The sequence below is a fragment of the Chenopodium album genome, chromosome 8 (assembly GCF_948465745.1).
Source record: "Chenopodium album chromosome 8, dcCheAlbu1.1, whole genome shotgun sequence".
Classification (NCBI taxonomy): Eukaryota; Viridiplantae; Streptophyta; class Magnoliopsida; order Caryophyllales; family Amaranthaceae; genus Chenopodium; species Chenopodium album.
The window spans coordinates 64878596-64897178 of record NC_137841.1 but is presented as its reverse complement, the minus strand read 5'-3'; the positions used below and the strand labels follow the sequence as shown (position 1 = coordinate 64897178).

Sequence of the window (18583 nt, the reverse complement as noted above, 5' to 3'; positions counted from 1 at the left end):
CTAGTTGGTTGTTTGGTTACTAATTGGTAACTTATTGCCCGTTGCGCTCTAGAAGTCTTGTTGAGCAAGAGAGACCATTATTTTGTTACAAATATATGTATATATTTTTTGGATAAATTTGTTGAATTAAGACCATTCTTTATAAATTTTGTTGTAAAATTTAATTATGACCGTGCATGGCACAGGATTTAACCTAGTTCCTAATAGAGGTGATCAAAAATTTGGGCCGGGCAGGTCGTGCCTAAACCCGTACAAAGTAACAGGCTTGTTGCGTTTTTTAGGCCAAATCTCGCCCTAATTTTGGGCTGAATCCGATCGGCCTATTAGGCTGGATCGATATTTATTACTTTTAGAGTCCTGTTCAGTTCACCTTAAAAAAAATTAATATTATTAATTAAAATTAATTTCAGTTCGGTAAAACTAAGTTCAGTTTTGTAAAAATAATTTTCGTTTAGTAAAATTAGTACCATTATAAGAAGAAAATATAACATAAAAGTTCATTTTACGGTGTCGTTTATAGCCTAAACCAAAACCAAACCACATTAATTTGGTTTTTGGATTTTTCAAACCACATCCCATCATATTATAATAGAAATTGAACCAAACCACACCGTTTTAAGTTCGATTTTTCAAAAGAAACTAAACCATACCAAAATTTTTCATCCTCTTCTTCTTTGCTCCATCTAACTAGTCATTCACTCCAACATCTCCCACATTAATTGACATTCTTGGAAATAAATGAAACCCAATTTTGGCGTATATGTAGGACAGAAATTAGTATAAGGCTATGCTATAAATTTGTATATGGGCCATAATTCGGTTTGGATTTTGGCTTTTGGTTTTTCAATCTCAAAACCGAAAACAAGCATATTAATTCAATTTTGGAATTTCTCAAATCGCACCAAATGATATGAAAAAACACCCGCACCACATTTCTCATTTGGTTTGGCTCAGTTTTAAACCGCATTAGTTTTGCCCCTGAGTAAGTGATAAAATACAAATGGCAAAAGAAAAATCAAACAAATACAAATAATAAAATATGAAAGGAGTATCTATACTATATATTAAAAAAGGCGTTTATAAAATTGTGTATGTGCCACGTGCCCACGTGTACCCCTTCTTACACCCGTATTACGCCACATCGTCATTCAATAACCTCTACCATCTTGCCACATCATCATTCAATCATCCAAATTAAATTAAAATTTCATGCAAAGAGATTTGAACCTAAACTTCATTGAATAAAAACACATGCATTGCCATCTTAACTAGAATTAAATTATACTCTGTATTAATTAAAATTAATTTCAGTTTTGTAAAAATAATTTTCGTTTAGTAAAATCAGTACCTTTAAGAAGAAAATCCCTACCTTATAAAAAGTAGAAACATACTCTTATGAATAGTGTAATGCCAATTATACCCTTCAAAATGTATATTTACATACATACCCTCATTAATATGTAGATGCTATTTTAATGAATAGTGTTTAGACAACTATACTCTCTAAAGTATTTATGTACTTTTATGCTTTCATAAATGTTAGTTGTCTTGAACATTTATACCACCTAAATATAGTTGATTACATATTTTCTCTTATTGTTTTTTTTTTTTAGGAAAAATTTCTCTTATTGTAATTTAACTAATTTTGTGATTTAAAAGCCAAATCAAAAAAACCTTCAAGATATGGCTAGCTATGACGCGCGCGTTAGCTGCCCTAGTATAACATAAAGTTCGGTTTACGGTATTGTTTATAGCCTAAACAAAAACCAAACCACATTAATTTGGGTTTTGGATTTTTCAAACCACATCGCACCATATTATAATTGAAATTGAACCAAATCACACCGTTTTAAATTCGATTTTTCTAAAGAAAACCAAACCATACCAAAATTTATGTATAAATACATATAGTACAAGTATTATAATGTAATATAAAACAAAAAAAAATTCAAAATGAGTTATTGTTGTCATTGTTTTCAAATTTACCATGTAAAAAAATTATTTAAAGTGTCTTTTGGCCCGAGCCACACATAGTCAAGTACTTAAAAAGTGGTAAGTGTTCACTGTTGAGGGCACTAGAACTCGAGAACCGTATAGAACAAGTTTAATTTAATAATTTGGACGTTTGCACCTCAATTATCTGTCCTTATCCCAATCTTAAAACAATGATAACAGAGCCACTATAATTATATTTTGACCAAACAAAACAACACCACTTTTGCCAATTCTAATTTATTTTTAAATTTAAAAAAAAAAATTAATTTCTAAAAATTAATTAAGACTGCATAGTTTAAAAGTCCCCCAAATTTTCGCAATTTTCTGAAACCCTAAAATCTCCGCCAAACTCCACCGTTCTCCGGTGACTTTCCCTCTTTCTCCCCTCTTCTCCGCCGCCGACGCCGCCTTCTCCGGCGACTCTCATCGGTTCAACTCTCCACCTCTTTTCCGATCTTTCTGGTTAGTTTTCTTTATACCTAATTTGATTGTGATTTGTTTCGCTTTTTCAGAATTAAATTTGATTTAGGGTTTATTTTCGAAGAGGTTACTTCCAATTTGCAATTTTTCTCATTTATTATCTGAAACTGGTTTGATTAAATAGAATCTAGCAATTCTTTGAGTACGATATTTTATGTGAATTAGGATTAGCCTAGTTTGATCTGACTGATGTGAGGGTTGAAAGATATTACGAGAAAAGGCGGATTATTACAATCTTTAAACACTTTGAAAGAGATTTTAAAATTTCTATTATCATACGGTTCCTTATGACGATTCATTTTAGCCGACCCCAAATCATATTTCTTTTGGATTAAGGCTTTGTTGTTGTTGTTGTTGTTGTGTTGATGCTAATTTGTTAGTTATGATGTGTCGGGATGACGGCGCGTATGATGTTTATGTGCTTCTGCTTGTAGGCTGTGTATTTGTATGATGGAGCCAATGGACATAGTTGGGAAGGCAAAAGAAGATGCTTCACTCCCTAAAGGTAATTCTGCCACCCTTGACAAGTAACTTGAATTTCCTACTCTTGATTTTCTTTAAGGTATTCTCGAGCTATACGGAGTAATATTGTTTTGTTCGGTTCAATTGTATGATGCAATTGTTCTAACATTCCTTCATTGAGCTAAATGCTTGGCGTAATGTGTTGGATTAATAAGGCCTGTATAAAGTTGATTAGGTGTTATCTCTTTCCTCTTGCTCTTGATTGCACTGCATTTTCAAGCATGCATATAAGCATATTAACAGACTAAAGCATTTTCGTGACTATTTGGGATTTGAAAATCATAAGTAGGGGCCTTGTGGTTTCAGGAAACGCTATGCACTGCCATTTATTTTTTTCCCAAATGTCTTATTTCTGATTATACATTCTTTATGGAATTATGGTAGCATCAAAGTATGTCTTAAAGCTTAATTGTTACTTTAATTTTTAGTATGCAGCTAGCTTTGTGACTTAATTCCAAAAGATTTTAAACTTTAATTACCATGGTTTTGAATAGAACTAGTCAATAGTCATTATATTCTGTGACTTGATTGAGTTTTCAATACATTTTGTTACTTGTTTCCAGCTACAATGACTAAAATAATAAAGGAGATGTTGCCCCCAGATGTTCGTGTGGCTAGAGATGCTCAAGATCTATTAATTGAATGTTGTGTTGGTGAGTATATGATTTTCTTCTTCCCTTAATACTTTTAGTTATATCAAAAGGCCTTATTTGTATGGTTATTTTTATTTTGTTTATGTTTCTGCTAGTTGGTGTTGGATACCATGATTCCAAATTGCATTTTACTGTTTATTTGTGGAGTGAAGCCCCTTCATTTGCAGTATCTAAGGTATTTTCTGTGGTTTTAGTTGCTTTTTATACTGACAGAATCTCATTCTTTCAGAGTTTATAAATCTTGTTTCATCAGAATCAAATGACGTTTGCAACAGAGAAGAAAAACGAACTATTGCACCTGAGCATGTACTGAAGGCTTTGGAGGTATTTTTGTTATAAATTCTAAACCATCTGTCTCCCTCCTTGAAATATACTAAAGGTCTCTTTTTTGTATGATTGGTGTCCTTTGTGGTATCTATAAGTTGAATTGGTTTTCCTTGTTATTTTGGGGAGTCAAGGACACAAGATTGTTAATGAATTTCTTTGACCTTTTACAGTTTTGAAGTTAAAATAGATGATTAATGGGATAGGTGAATAGATACTGCAATACTTTGGGCAGGTATAGAAGCTTGGCAAGTTGGCCATGATTGTTTTGATAGTGACTATTGATTTAGTGAGACAACTCTGGTAGCTTGTAACAAGTAGATGTGAGAATTTTGTAGTGTACATAGCTTGTACAAAGATGCTACCTCCTAATGGCGTTTTGCCTTATCAATTCGGTTGTAGCCGTCATTGTAGGCCTTCACCAGGGGAAATTTTGTGGCAATCTCCTGGATTTCTGGAAAGATTCTCAATCTTTCTTAAGTTGAAAGAAGTTTGGATCAGTTTCTTTCCCTTAGGTTGCAGTTCTTTTGTGTTGTAGTGGGCTCTTTGGGCACAAATTCTTAGTTCTATCGGTCTCTTTCCAATCTTGTTGACTTATGTAGAGAGGGTTGGGAGCAAAAAAAATTTTAGCATCTAATTTTATTGCCTTTGGCCCCCCTCTTTATGTTGATAAAGTTACATCTACATTGCTTTTCATTACGGAGTAATATCTATTCTGCCTGTTCTGATATCTGGAAGCTGATTTGTGTTCTGAACTGATTGTGTCACCTTAATGATTTGTATTTGTTCTTTTATTGATTTTTTCTTGTCTTACTATTTTATTCGTTCTGAGTTTAGACAGATCATGGTTTCATCATGTTTATCATTCAGGTTCTTGGTTTTGGGGAGTACATTGAAGATGTTTATGCTGCATACGAACAACATAAAGTGGAGACAATGGTGATTCTTCTTTTCCAAGTTAACTTTAAAGATTGCACTGATCCTGGTGGCCTATCAGGCTTAGTATTTGCTGTAGCTATTTTTTGAATAATCTATGTTTGTATTTTTCTCAGCAAGATGGAGTTCGAGGTGGTGGTGGTGGTAAGTGGGGCAACGCTGCCGAGATGACCGAGGAAGAAGCTGCTGCTGAGCAGCAGAGGATGTTTGCGGAGGCTCGGGCAAGAATGAATGGGAATGTACCTCTTCCCAAATCAGATACCGACCCTACCCCAGAGAGCTAACTTTTAGGATCTTAGGTCTTTGTTTTCTTTAAATCATAGGCAAAAGCACCCATTAACATCTTCTGTGCATCTGACCTCATATTTTCTTGTACAAAGCTGTGAGGCAAGAGCTCTGGCCTGTGTTTAAAGCTTTATAAATTTGTATCTCACCAATTGTCCTGTTCATAAATGAATGTAATTAGCGGGAGCATTTCACCTTTGGTAGTGAGATGCTCTTAGAGGGTACATATTGCTATCAATGGAGAATTCTACCTTTAGTTTTTCCTTGGTAAAGGGTGTGACTAGTACACAGCCCTCTTTTCTAGTCATTACCAGTTGTATTGCAGGCTATAGCTGAGCCAGCGAACATGTAGTGTAACTTTTTTTATTTTATTTTCTAATATCTTGAATGCAGTGAATGTTTTTTTTCCTCGGGATGTATTACTGACTGACACTTTTCTTTCCGAAAGCCATCTAAATTTCTGAAGTCAAGTCTGTGGCTGTTAGTGCCTGAGTGGGTTATATATTTTGTCTGTGCTATTCTAATTCTAACAAAATGTATTTACCGACTGCCTGAAGATGGCATAACATGGATCAGAGAAATGTGCAATGTGACAGCAGGAAATGTCTCTCGAGCTTTTATATGTAACACTTTGATTAAAATTTTGAGAGCTTGAACAGGAGAGCACAGCTTGCCAAGCTCAGTAGAGTATTCATCACCATCTCCATGTCTCAGATTTTGGGCATGTTTAGAAGACACTACTGACAAGGTAGTGATAAAGCTTACAGGGTTAAGCTTATTTTTATATGTTAGCACTTAGCAGTGCTATCAGCTGTTTACTGAAGCGGATAGATGCCAGTAGTCTCGTACTCAGTATGAAAAGGCCAATTTGCTACTATTAACAGTTTTAAGTCGTAAATCCCTTTTAAACACTTGAAAATACATTTGGTGCACTTCACTTTATTGTTCTTTTCTGGCAGATTTTAAGCTCCAAGACATTAGAAATTCAGAAGATACAAGTATATATTTGTACACCTAATCATTTTATTAGGTTTAGCCATGAAATATGATCTGATTTTGGTTTGGCGCCTAAAAAATTTACCAAAATCGGACAAAAGGCATCAATACTAAACAATGACTTGTATAAAAAGATAATAATTTGCACTCTGTAGCTTTTAGGAAAAGAAAAACAAGTGTTGTACCAATGCACATGCAATTCGTTGTATTTAAAGTTAAGAAATCCGTTACAGGATCCAAACATGTCCTTTTCAACTGGTGAATGACATTGCCAAAGCTCTTTCTGACTTTCTGTACAATTACCTACAGAAATTATTATATACTTCGTTTTAAGGTATATGCTGTTTATCCCAAGTTAAAAGTATAATCCACAACTCACCCTTGTAAAAATTGACATCAAATTGTAAGTTTCAGTTCTATCAGAGCACTTTTTAGGCCTTTCATGATAAAGACAGATGCTCTGGCTGTGAGGTACATGTCTCAGTCGCCAAATTCTGCTGCTCTGATTCTGCAGGCATCTCTACGGAAGAAGCAGCTGAAGGTCCTTGCTGACAAGAAGATTCCGCAACTGATTTTGTTTCGTCAAAGGTAGAAGACAAGGGTTCTGAATGAGCTGAAGAAAAAGGTTCATTCTGACACTTGGAATGAGATTCAGAATTAGAAAACCCCTCAGGGTTAACGTTGCTTTTTGAAGGAGTAATTTGCATCTTCTTGCCAGAAATTTCAGCTGATGGTGCTGTGGCTGTACTGGGAAATTCCCCCGTCCTACAAACCTACAAAATTCAGCACCATAACTTTTTAATTACATCATGCTTGGTTGCTGAAGGCTGAACTAAAGTAGAAGAACAGTCCCGACTTCCAACGGAGAACCAAAGAACTGTAGTTTACAGTCAATCTCTGCTATGAAGAACTACACAGTACATACTACAACCCCCCCCCCCCCCCCCCTCTCCCTGACCCAGTCTTTACTGAAAGAAGCTGTTCCAGTGTTATACAAACACGTGTACGATAACTCGATAAGGCACTGAGCCACTGAGTCTATAAGAATAACAGCTATAAGAATCATTTTTAAAAAAATGCATCAGTAGAGCTGAAAATTTACCTTAATGGTTCTTGAATAAAAAGATGCCCCACTGAATCTCAAAGCCTTATCAGCAGCCATCTTGTTTTGGAAAGTAATGTAAGCAGACCTAAACATGGGAGTTTTTCTCAAATATCAGATATCCATATATATATATATATATATTTTTTTTTTGACAAATGAAAGACAGATAAGGAGATGAAATCTACTTTTCTCGTGCAGATGGCATATTATCAGCAAATTTGATGTCTACAACAGCTCCACACTTCCAGAAGTACATCAATAAAGATTCTTTTGTTGCCTCAAAATGTACCTACAAATTTGTTAGTCATTAACATACTTGTCATCAGTCTCATTACCCAACTTATATCTTCAAATGCAGGAAAAGATGATATTTTGAACAGGCAATTAATCAAAATCTGTCTTTTCTCTAAAAGCAAAGCAAATGATAAGATGGCTCTCAGGGTTGGTGCATATATGCATGAGTGCCCTACTTTTTATACTCATATTCTTTTTAGATAGGTAAAGGGGAAGGGGGGGGGGGTGGTATTTAAGCTCCCATACTGTTTCTGTACTTTCAAGTTAAAAATCAATACACCAATTCTCCAGAACTTCCATTCAACATAAGTAAGAAATGAAATGTAAATATTTTGCTTTAGCATTCAGCCAATTTCCAATTATGTTCTATGCAAACCACTTTCTATGCATGTCAGCTTTATTTATTCTAAGGCCAGATATGCTAAGCAAAGTCTTAACATATGAATTTCCCTCCTGTGGAAGATACATGCAATGTAGAAAAGATGGGGTTAAATCAATCATATTGGACTTATTGCAATTTTTTGTAGGACATTAGGCTTTTACATTAGTCACGAGCACTGTTCTTGATTCATCCACTGTTGGCTTTATCACACCTGCAAAAGGAGTGATCAAGTTTACTTAAGCAATGGCAAACCTCTGTCAGAATATAAGAGAGAAGCACAGGGAGGAGAACATTGAGCTAATTAAGTATTAAGAGTACAAGATAGCTGTAAAAACAAGAAAGAGATGATAGTTACTTTGAGAAGGAACCTGTGAGACAAAATCATAATAACTTGAAACTTGTTAAAAAAATAGCAGAGCAAATAATAATTAGTTTGTTTGTTTTTTATGTTGATGAATAAGATAAGATTTCAGAGCATATTTCTTTAATATCCCTGTAACACACAATGTTTAGGCATTTGTGAATATATGGCCATCAACAAATAAAGATCCGGCAATCCAGCACAGATAAGATTTCAGAGCATATTTCTTTAATATCCCAGTAACGCACAATGTTTAGGCATTTGTGAATATATGGCCATCAACAAATAAAGATCCGGCAATCCAGCACATACTTGTTTAAAATGTTCAAAAAATTAATTACAAATCCATAGGCTAAAAATTTATTACATGTAAAAGTTGTAGGCAGATTGTACAATAGGCATGGCACTATAATATTATCAAGATATCAGATGAGCAAATGGAACACTATTTACCAGATTTTGTTAGTAAGTTGGTCTTTCCATCTTTCTCCAATGATACTTGCTTTTCTCGTAGCTTAACCATATCTAGCTCAATCTGACGCAAACGCAATTTCATATCATCCACTTGCTGCATAGGATGCATGGGCATGTTAGTACTATAAGGCAAGAAGCACTAAGCCACAGCAGAGGGATATTATCACATTCATTATATCTCAATGGCGCGGTGTAACAAACAGAGCAATTTCAAAGGAGACGACAATTATTTAGATGAAACCTAGTCTTTTTATTAGTAAGCATCTTCTAGGTCATTAGATAAAAATAAGCAGCAAGATCCTTCCACAAACAAAAAAAAAAACATAGGTCCCTTCCACAATTAAGAAACTAAGTCTTCGATTCCTGAGCAGTATAACTTGATATCAGACGACAATTATTAACCGGCTTCACTGCTTATGAAATGAAATCAACTTAAATGAACCGCATTAGAGGTATCATGCCCTTACAAGTTTCAAGATATACAGGCCAACCAGTTCAATATTTCATTATGGTGAGGATGAGAGAGTGGACTAGGGGATAGGGGGAAAAGGGAGAAGGTTTCACATACAGGGACAACAGACTGAGAACCCTCTAATGGTACTTCTGATATATTACGGGACTGCCAAGGCTTTTCAAATTGGTTTTCTGTTATCTTCTCTGTTGTCATACCAGCATCTATTTGGCCACTAATTTCACCAAACTGCCTTTTTCTTCCAATATTACTAATAGATGGAACCTCAAAATTTGTCTTAACGGCAATTTTTGGTCTCATGGTGTCATCAAGTTGGTGAGTGCCACCTCCCCGGAAAGACTGATGTACTTGTCCCAATTTTCGGCTGCCTTGACCTCTAGACAGAGCAGGCAAGGGAGAAGCTTGAACTGTTTGTTCAGAAGGAATTGGAGTCATTGAAGAATGGTGGTCAGTCCAGTTTTTATTGCAATGAGCCTTTTCTCTTGCACAAAAATCAACAATCTGGCTTCTGGATAGTGCATCCTGTTGAGGCTTCCCCAATCTGTCCCAAACACTTTTCCGTGGCTGGTTGATATTGGAGGATGAAATTACTGGAGTAAGGCTCCCTTTCAAGGCATTACCCACATTACGCATTTGTGGGCACTCTGCCACCCAAAAAAAAAAAAAAAAAAAAAAAAAAAAGAAGTAATGCTGGTGTTTACAATGATAATATCAAGCAGCATTTCAATGAATGAGTCTTCATGAAGAACATGGCTAATTCTTGGAAGCAATTATATTACCTGAAAGCTTACTGACATTAGAGAACTGTGTTCTAGAAGCAGGATTCCTCTCTTGTAAAGAAGTAGGAGGCCTCCCCAATAAACTAGCAGGTTCCTTATCTGGCAGCTTACAGCTTCGAGTAGACTTAGCTACAGATGCAGGGAGATAATCGAGTTTCAAAGCAACATCTTTCCTTGCTAAAGAAGCAGCCTTAGGGAACAAGTCAGTGCACCTAGAATGCTGGATCAGTAGTTAAAAAATCAGATATAATGCATATCAATACCCACACGAACAAACAAAATTTAGCACTCATTATGTCTACCTTTTCACAGTCATTTACTGTTTCAAGCTGATAATTCCTAACTGATGACAGCACCTTCTTCGAATAATCAAACTTAGCAACTTTGTTTCGAAGGTCACTTGACTGGATGGCAATTTTTGCCAACTCTTTTGCTAGGGGAGGATGATAATCCTTTTGTGGTTCGATATCAGGCGATTTACAGGCTTGCCCAGATGAATGATATTTATCATGTTTACCCTGTCGATAAAAATAATTTTCAAAATTTCACCAGAAAATTACTGACAATTCTGTTTTTTTGACAAGAATTACAGACGATTCTAGCACAAAGAAGTTTAGTTCAAAAAGTTCCATTACCATCATATTGACAGAATAACTCGGACAACTTTTAAATGTTCTGTTTGCGCAAGCTTTGTCTCTATCAACATCACACAAACTATGGACAGTGCCAACAGTCATATCTGATGATACCGAAGCAGTTAATTGAGTCTCATTCTTCAGAAGAAACTTCCATAGCCTACAATATTGAGCCGGAAATATCAAAAGAGAATTTCGGCTATAGAATTAGGAAGCAAGTACGCAGTTCAGATGTCTGAATCCTCACTAAATTTACATTGGAGTTTCACTATTCAAATACTGCAAGGATATCATTAACAACAATATTATTGGTCACAAACAATTATCAGGAGGCAACAGTGACAGATGTTTGTTTTGTATCAGTAACTAAACAATTGCTGCAGTTGGCAAGTTGCTGTGAGGTAGCTCAAGAATGCTATCTAACACTATATGTTTTGCAAGGTTTATCCCACCTAAATGCAGTAGTCCAGGAGAACAGCAATTGATTTAGAAACAAGCGTTTGTTGAATAATGATAAAACAGCTGATCAGTAGATCAAGAATTACTCACCAAGATACAAATTCCTCAGTCCTCCTTCCAAGAAACGCGTGCAAATCGTCTCTTGCCTGATTTTGGTTTTTCCCATTACATACCAAAACTGTAATGTACTCCTGCAGAAAAAGGAAAGGAAGCAAAAAGTAAGTTATGAAAACGGAAAACCAATTCACAGTGAGCTCCAATGTTAAACACGAGCTCACTGATGGTATGAAAATGAAATCATAATACTAGATAAGAAAGAACAGAGTCACATTATCAGATCATTCACATGCAGAAAAATTTTGTACCAAGTTACAAGCATTCAAAGCAATAATACCAGATTACCAGATATGAACTGTTCAAAACCCCTTGGTATATGATTTTGATATAGATCTAAGTGACTTCATACTCTAGAGGAAAGCAAGATTCAAAAAGCAATGCATGTGAAACTATTGAAACACACCTCTACTTGGTAAAAAACTCTGTTCAAGTACCCAGTTTTACCTGGTTTTCATTAATAGATCATATAGCATGTTTCTTTCTGGTATGAGTCAAAGAGATGCCACCTTACAACAAAACAGCATGGTTTGAAAGGAAATCAGGTAAAAGACTCCAGAGTATCAAATTCAACATAAGTATAGCTGAACACACAGATCATCCAGCAGACTGAACACTTGAACAGGAACTAGAAGCTAAAGATATTTAGGGTAGTAAAGGCTCAGACAAGGATTGGTCAGATGGTAACTTATCTCACATTGAAGCCCTCCAGTTACTTTAATCTATACCAGTCACCAAACTGCTTCCTTTTTGAGACCGACAATTTGACAGCTTTTCAAATAAAAAAAAATGTATATAAATAAAAAATTGACAGCTTAAAATTTGTTTATTAGTTAATAATATTTAATAATATAGTACAACATTACTGAGAAGGAAGTTCCAATTTCCCAAAGAAGCTCCAGGCCAGGTAAATTTGTGCTTGTTTCTCTGTTACATTGTAGCTTTTTTTTTTTTTTTTTTTTTTTTTTTTTGAAGGAACATTGTAGCTTGATCACTAGCATATTCTATTAAAGGGGAATTTTTTTTTTGTAAGATGATAGGTTTCCATGCACATAGAGAAGATCACATAATTTCACTTTCATCATCAACAGCTTCCAATGTTTGAAGCAACAGCTTCCAAAGTTAGTAATGAAACAATTCTTTTCTGAGACCTTCACCCTAATTGAAACTTGCCATTTTCAACTCCTGTAGTTTAAAATCCATACATGTAAATCCAAACTTTAGAACTTGCAACAATGACTCGTCCAAGGAACAACAATGCAACGATGCCCACACTAATATGGCATGTTACTTCTGGGTGTTTTTTGTCATAACAAGTCAAATTTCGTCAGCTGAACAGCAATAGGCATCTTACCACAAACAGCATTCTATATATGTTCACTTATGAATTATTATTGTATGATCTGGAACTTGTGCTCCCTGCTAATCAATTCTTGTGTGTGGCATGAGCAATGAACCTGGACTATATAACATTTCTACCAGCTTACCCTAGATTGGGATAGTTACTTAACGCGGAAAAAACATCCTGGTACAGTTGCATCCAAGCTTAAACAGGAAATTCTTCACATATGTTCATCTAGTTGCTTTTTACAAACCCTTTTGAAATCAGGCTCTATACTAACATTCCATGTTCCATACACACACAAAATAAATAACTTATCATATAACTTCACCATGAGACCATTAATACTATTATCACAACACTAATAATGGGGTTTGGCAAGTAATTAGCGCCGGCTATCCGTTAGATTCACCCCAAAATCATGCCAAGTAAGCATCAAACTAGAATTGCCAAAAGCAACCAACAACAAATTTACAACCCCACAACATTTTATGAACAATGCAGTTATATAAAACAATTTCTTCACCTTATTCAATAACAACTAGGGCTCCTACACCAAAGATACACAACAATTGATTAACAATTTCCTCAGTTAATAATCATCAAAATTAGTACAAATAATTCACCACCATTGAAGTTTTTATGAAACCCATTTCCTGAAATTTTGTGCAGAACAAAACCCACAAATTTATAATGACGAACAAAAACCCACAAAATAAAATGGCGAACAAAACCCACAAATCCCAACTACATCAATGCGTATTATAACTAGTTTAATAGCAATAACTCCATAATCTTAACTTATTAAGGTTCAATTTCAAGCAAACAAAGATAAATAAAACAAATATATAAAAAGCAACAAAAAAATGGGGGAAAATGGAAGAAAAAGAGTAGAGAGATTACAGCAAGGACGTCATCGCTCTCATTTGTAAAATCTGGGCAAATATGGTTGAGTTGATGAGAAATGAGGGGTTTAAGTTTGGTAGCAAATTTGGATTTTCGGTCTAATTTGAAGGATTTTGGATAATCTGGCAAAACCACCATTTTTTATTACTGCAATTCTGATACTGCCACTGTATTTTTCTGCGACTTTCTCTTCAAGCTTGCAGTATGTAATGCAGGGAAAAGACAGGGTGCATGGGTAAAGGGTGGGAATGAGGGGAAGTTATTTTATTTTACTGTAACTTTTTTTGGGTATTGCGAATTTGCGAGTGAGTAAGATGAATGACCAAATTAGTCTACTCAGCTTGATTTCTAAAGGCTACACGTACGATTATTGTATGTGGTCCCTATATACAACCATAATTTGTCATGTTTTTATTGGCTAAAATTATGGGTCCAAGTTCCATTTGAATTCAATTTATATTTGACTCCTAGTTTTCTTCCCTTTTTTAATGATATGTCAAATTTCTAATGGTATTGTATGTAGGGACCACATACAATGATTGTATGTGCATCAGCTCTCCTTTGGAAATGAGAGAAAATGAGCATCGAATCTCCCACTCTTTTATACCCCGAAGAATGTCTCAGTCTATATTCTCTAAATAACTTAAGATTTTAATGATACTTAATAAATTATAACATTTGCTTGTATTATGTTATAATAAGATGATAATATGATATGAAGTATAGAATTGCTATTAATGCCAATGAAGCTTATATCCTACTCCTAATTTTGAACTTGTAGATACTAATGAAGAAGCATTTTGGTGCCTGAATGATATCATCTATGCGTAATTTAATAACAACGTTAAATAGTAGAGTCATAGAAAACTCAAGCTATTGAGACAAAGACTTTCTCGTATAACCCACCTAAAGGAAAAGTCCACAGTTTCAAGTAACGCGTATCTTAAAGGATTATAGTAAAATTTATTAGTACTAAATTAGCTTGGTATCTTAGTACTAAAAAGAAGTCTATTGGTATCAAACTAAGCCTAAAAGAAAATTGGTACAAAAAAATATTTTAGTATTAAAATGATTACCAATTCTACACAATTATTTATATAAACTTAAGTTTTTATAAATCGATTTTTTTTTTATATACATACAAAGTATATATTAAAAAAAAATTACGGGTTGATCCGCAGCCCGGCCCGGCACGGTCCGCCAGACACGTGGGCCGTGTCGTTGGCTGGGGTGTGCCAAAATTTGGCACGGCACGGCCCAACACGAGCCCCACCCAGGCACGGCACGGCACGATGCATGCCCACCTTTAATCTTAAGTATAGTTTCATGTTTTCACTCTCTATCTTGTAACATGAGGTTATAGCTTATATATGATTGATTTTAGGCTACAAGTCATAATATTAAAACTAAATTGAGAATAGGGCCTTAAGCCCTTAACTATATTTATTAACTTCAATACCGTAATCATCATTAATGGTGGATGTTAGATAAAAAAAATTAAAGTTAGAGGTGTTTGATCCAACCATACTTGTTCAATCAAAAATCAGAATTCTTAACCATGCCACAACTTTTTAATACAGATATGTTAGAGAACAAATTATTTATATTAGATAATAATATTACATGTATCAAAAAAAAAAAAAAAATAATAATAATATAATAATAATAATTATATGACAAAAGTTAACGAACACCCTAGGGGCATTGGATAAGCTAGCTAAAGCCTAAAAGTAGAAAGATTAAATTAAAATGAACATTAATTACATCAATCAACGTGTGATTTTGTCATGCTTTTCCAAATTAATATCATTTTACGCAATATTTTAAATGGTTATCCAACGTCCCGAGGGCGTTCGTTAGCAAGATTCTAATTATATATATACTGTAACTGTATTAAAAAAAAAAAAAAAAAAAAAAAGGAATTACCTACATACAAAACTTAAGATCCAATGACATATTATTTTAGAGCTCATACTTGAGTACTTGACCCCAAAAACATTTTGGCAAAAAGTTAGAGTAAAGCCCAATAAAAAATCATGAATTTTAGCTCATTAAAAATCATGTAAAAGCCCAAATGACAATAAAAATCATGTAAAAGTCCAAATGACAACAAAAATCATGTAAACGCTCATATGACAAAAGATTTAGAAAAGTAAAAGGAAGATTTGTGTAGGACCTTTTGAGTGGTCTATTTTATTTAAAAGGATAATTTAAGTGAAAAATTGTGAAAAAAAATCTTATAAGGCCATGTTCATTTTACCTTATTTTCACTTTTCTCTGGGTTGATAAGTTTAGATAAAGATTAATAAGTTCAGATAAGGGTTAATAAGTTTAGATTAGTTTAGATAAGATAAGTTCAGGGAAAATAAATTCAGATAAGTTGTAATAAGGGTTAATCAGGACTACCCAAGTTTAATTTATAACTAAAATAAGTTCTAATAAGGTTGATTATAATAAGTTCAGATAAGTAAAAATCAGGTGAATAGAACGCACCCTAAGTTGTATTATGATGTGAGAAGGTACTAGCCTGGGTTTTCCGGGTGGTGAACAGTGGAGCTCCGACGTTGACTCTCACGTGGGGTCAAGTGACTTCTAAAAAAAAGCCCACCCATTTTTTCCCTTTTCCCCCAAAATTCCCTCCTTTTCGAACTACCCTTTTCATTTTCCCCCCTTTCATACTTCCTAAAAGAAAAACGTGTGGGCTTTTTACAAAAAGTCACGTGTCTCCCACATGAAATTCAATGTCGAAGCTCCACCATTGACCACTCGAAAAATCAGCCTAGTACCTCTTCATAATAACAATACAACTTAAAAAGGTCTTTTTTCACAAATTTTCACTTAAAAGGTCCTTTTAAATAAATCGACCACTTACAAGGTCTTTTTACACAAATAAAGAGTTGGGGGAAGAAAGTTAAACATCATAAGATTTATAAAAATTATGTACGGAGTTATGCATTGAGAGTGAGGAATAACACAAGCAACAAATCTTACGTGAACCTGGTCCACAATAATATTATTGTGGACCTAAGGTTTATACACACGTAACTGGCATTATATTCAACATAGTGACCCCGAATTATATATATTATAGTAACCTTATTTTTAACATAGTAACCTTTTTTTAAAACATGTGTGACCTTTAATATTATTATGAATTTAAAGTACGAAATTATGTTGAATAATAACCTAATTTTAACATTATGATCTTTATTATTAATATTAACCATTATATTAAAAATTTCATTAAAAATAAGAAATTTTGTGAAAAACTACCTATTATAATGCATAATTTGCGAGAAACTACCTATTAAAAAAAATGTTGTAATTGACTACCTAAAATTTTTAAAATGTTGTAATTTACTACCTTTACGCCGGATTATGAAGGAGTTTGACCAAAATTCTCCGGCATTGACTTGGTCACGTGACACTTGTGAAATAAAAGGGTCATTAAGTGTCACGTGATGGTCACGTGACCAAGTCAACACCGGAGAAGTTTGGTCAAACTCCTTCATAATCCGGCGTAAGGTAGTAAATTACAACAATTTTCGAAAATTAGGTAGTCAATTACAACATTTTTTTTAATAGGTAGTTTCTCGCAAATTCTGGAGTATAATAGGTAGTTTTTCACAAAATTTCCTTAAAAAAAGTTAAGCTGTTATAGCTTTTATAATGTCACACTAACTTTTATTTCAACATAATAACCTTTATATTTAATATAGTGACTTTTTTTATTAATAAAACAATCATATTGTCTCTAATGTTAGTGGTGCACAATAAATTAGTGTGAACCATGTCCATTTAAAAATTAAGTGGTTAGAGTTTCCTTCCTTATACCAAGAGATCTTGAGATTGATTCTCATCCATCATACTATATTTTCTACTTACTTTCCCTTTCTTTTATGCCGTTTGCAACTGCATACAAAGACCTAAACAACATCAATCATCATGTATCGTTTATAATTCATTCTATCTCGTATTCTTCAAACAACATTAATTTATCTTCCTAAATAAGACAAACCCCAAAATGAATCCAAAACATTATTAGAAGAAGGAAGCTCAATTCAAGAGGTGCTTGTTTAATGGATTAGCAATGACAATATCAAATTATCAACTTCAACAATGTGTCGTACATCAAACTTTCACAGAAAACTTTTATATACATCAAACTTTCACAGACAACTTTTATACACACCAAGATGTAAAAGTGCAACACTTTCACAAAATTACAAGGCCTAACTTATATTGCACATGTTTTATTCTTGATCTATTCATAATTTTCCAAGCTCTACAAAAAAAGTAGCTTCATATTAAAGACATTTGACATAATAAACTCATGTTGAAATCGGTGATGTTTTGGGTGGGTCTCAATTTTGAACACTCAAAAATATCATTTTCAAATATTACTTGGACCTTATTTTCTTATATTAATTGTGTACCTTTCAAAAACTCATAAGTTTCTCATTTTTAACACGTATCTCATTTTTAAAAAAATACTAGCTGTATGAGTCTCATTTATATAATATTTAATCTCAATTCTATAAGCATTTCTTTTAATATTAGTCTCATTATTTATAACACTCAAGTATCACTTTCATAGATTTACGTCTCATTATTAGAAGAGTGGTTAATTGATCATTCCCATAATGATTGATATGTAGTAAGCTACATGTTGGATATGAATGAACGTATATTGAAAATTTTAATTAATTTTTGTTGCTAATGATGATTATCTTGATGAAAGTTAAGGATTTTACATTAAACTCTGTTTTTTTTTCTTCTTTTGACAAACCGGCAAATACAAGTTCATGCCTCAAATTTGCGAAATTCGTTAATAAAGAACAAATTACAGCTTAAAAGAAAAAAATTAAAAACAACCAACCACACGTCCACACCTAGCTAAACGTAAACACACCAAAAGAGAAACATGTTGCTTCGAGGCTGAGCCGGCAAACCCTAACAAACTCACAAACTGGGTATGCCACTTACCAAAAGAGGAAACACGAATTGAAGTGAATGACTAAACCAGAGTAGCCTTGCATCATACCAATTACTACTTCAAAGTTTCTTAT

The 18583-nt window shown here is 33.9% G+C and overlaps 3 protein-coding genes across 3 annotated transcripts; 1 reads left to right on the top strand and 2 right to left on the bottom strand.

The window, feature by feature from the left end:
- The first annotated feature begins 2265 nt into the window (after positions 1 to 2265).
- On the top strand, positions 2266 to 5602 carry LOC145641996 (protein Dr1 homolog). Its single transcript, XM_081693041.1, has 6 exons — positions 2266 to 2457; positions 2910 to 2980; positions 3561 to 3650; positions 3880 to 3974; positions 4845 to 4913; positions 5027 to 5602. The coding sequence occupies exons 2-6, from the start codon at positions 2923 to 2925 to the stop codon at positions 5192 to 5194; spliced, it is 480 nt and encodes a 159-aa protein (XP_081549167.1). The 5' UTR covers positions 2266 to 2457; positions 2910 to 2922; the 3' UTR covers positions 5195 to 5602.
- Positions 5603 to 6479: 877 nt separating this feature from the next.
- Positions 6480 to 10848, bottom strand: LOC145556264 (uncharacterized). Its single transcript, XM_081617915.1, has 9 exons — positions 10694 to 10848; positions 10361 to 10576; positions 10059 to 10278; positions 9376 to 9923; positions 8787 to 8901; positions 8134 to 8183; positions 7482 to 7585; positions 7294 to 7381; positions 6480 to 6964 (listed from the first exon to the last, which is right to left on the bottom strand). The coding sequence occupies exons 1-9, from the start codon at positions 10793 to 10795 to the stop codon at positions 6632 to 6634; spliced, it is 1776 nt and encodes a 591-aa protein (XP_081474041.1). The 5' UTR covers positions 10796 to 10848; the 3' UTR covers positions 6480 to 6631.
- A 230-nt stretch (positions 10849 to 11078) lies between these two features.
- LOC145556263 (uncharacterized) lies at positions 11079 to 13723 on the bottom strand. Its single transcript, XM_081617914.1, has 3 exons — positions 13512 to 13723; positions 11243 to 11343; positions 11079 to 11145 (listed from the first exon to the last, which is right to left on the bottom strand). Exons 1-3 carry the CDS (start codon positions 13650 to 13652, stop codon positions 11109 to 11111), a joined length of 279 nt encoding a protein of 92 aa, XP_081474040.1. The 5' UTR covers positions 13653 to 13723; the 3' UTR covers positions 11079 to 11108.
- Between the last annotated feature and the right edge of the window lie 4860 nt (positions 13724 to 18583).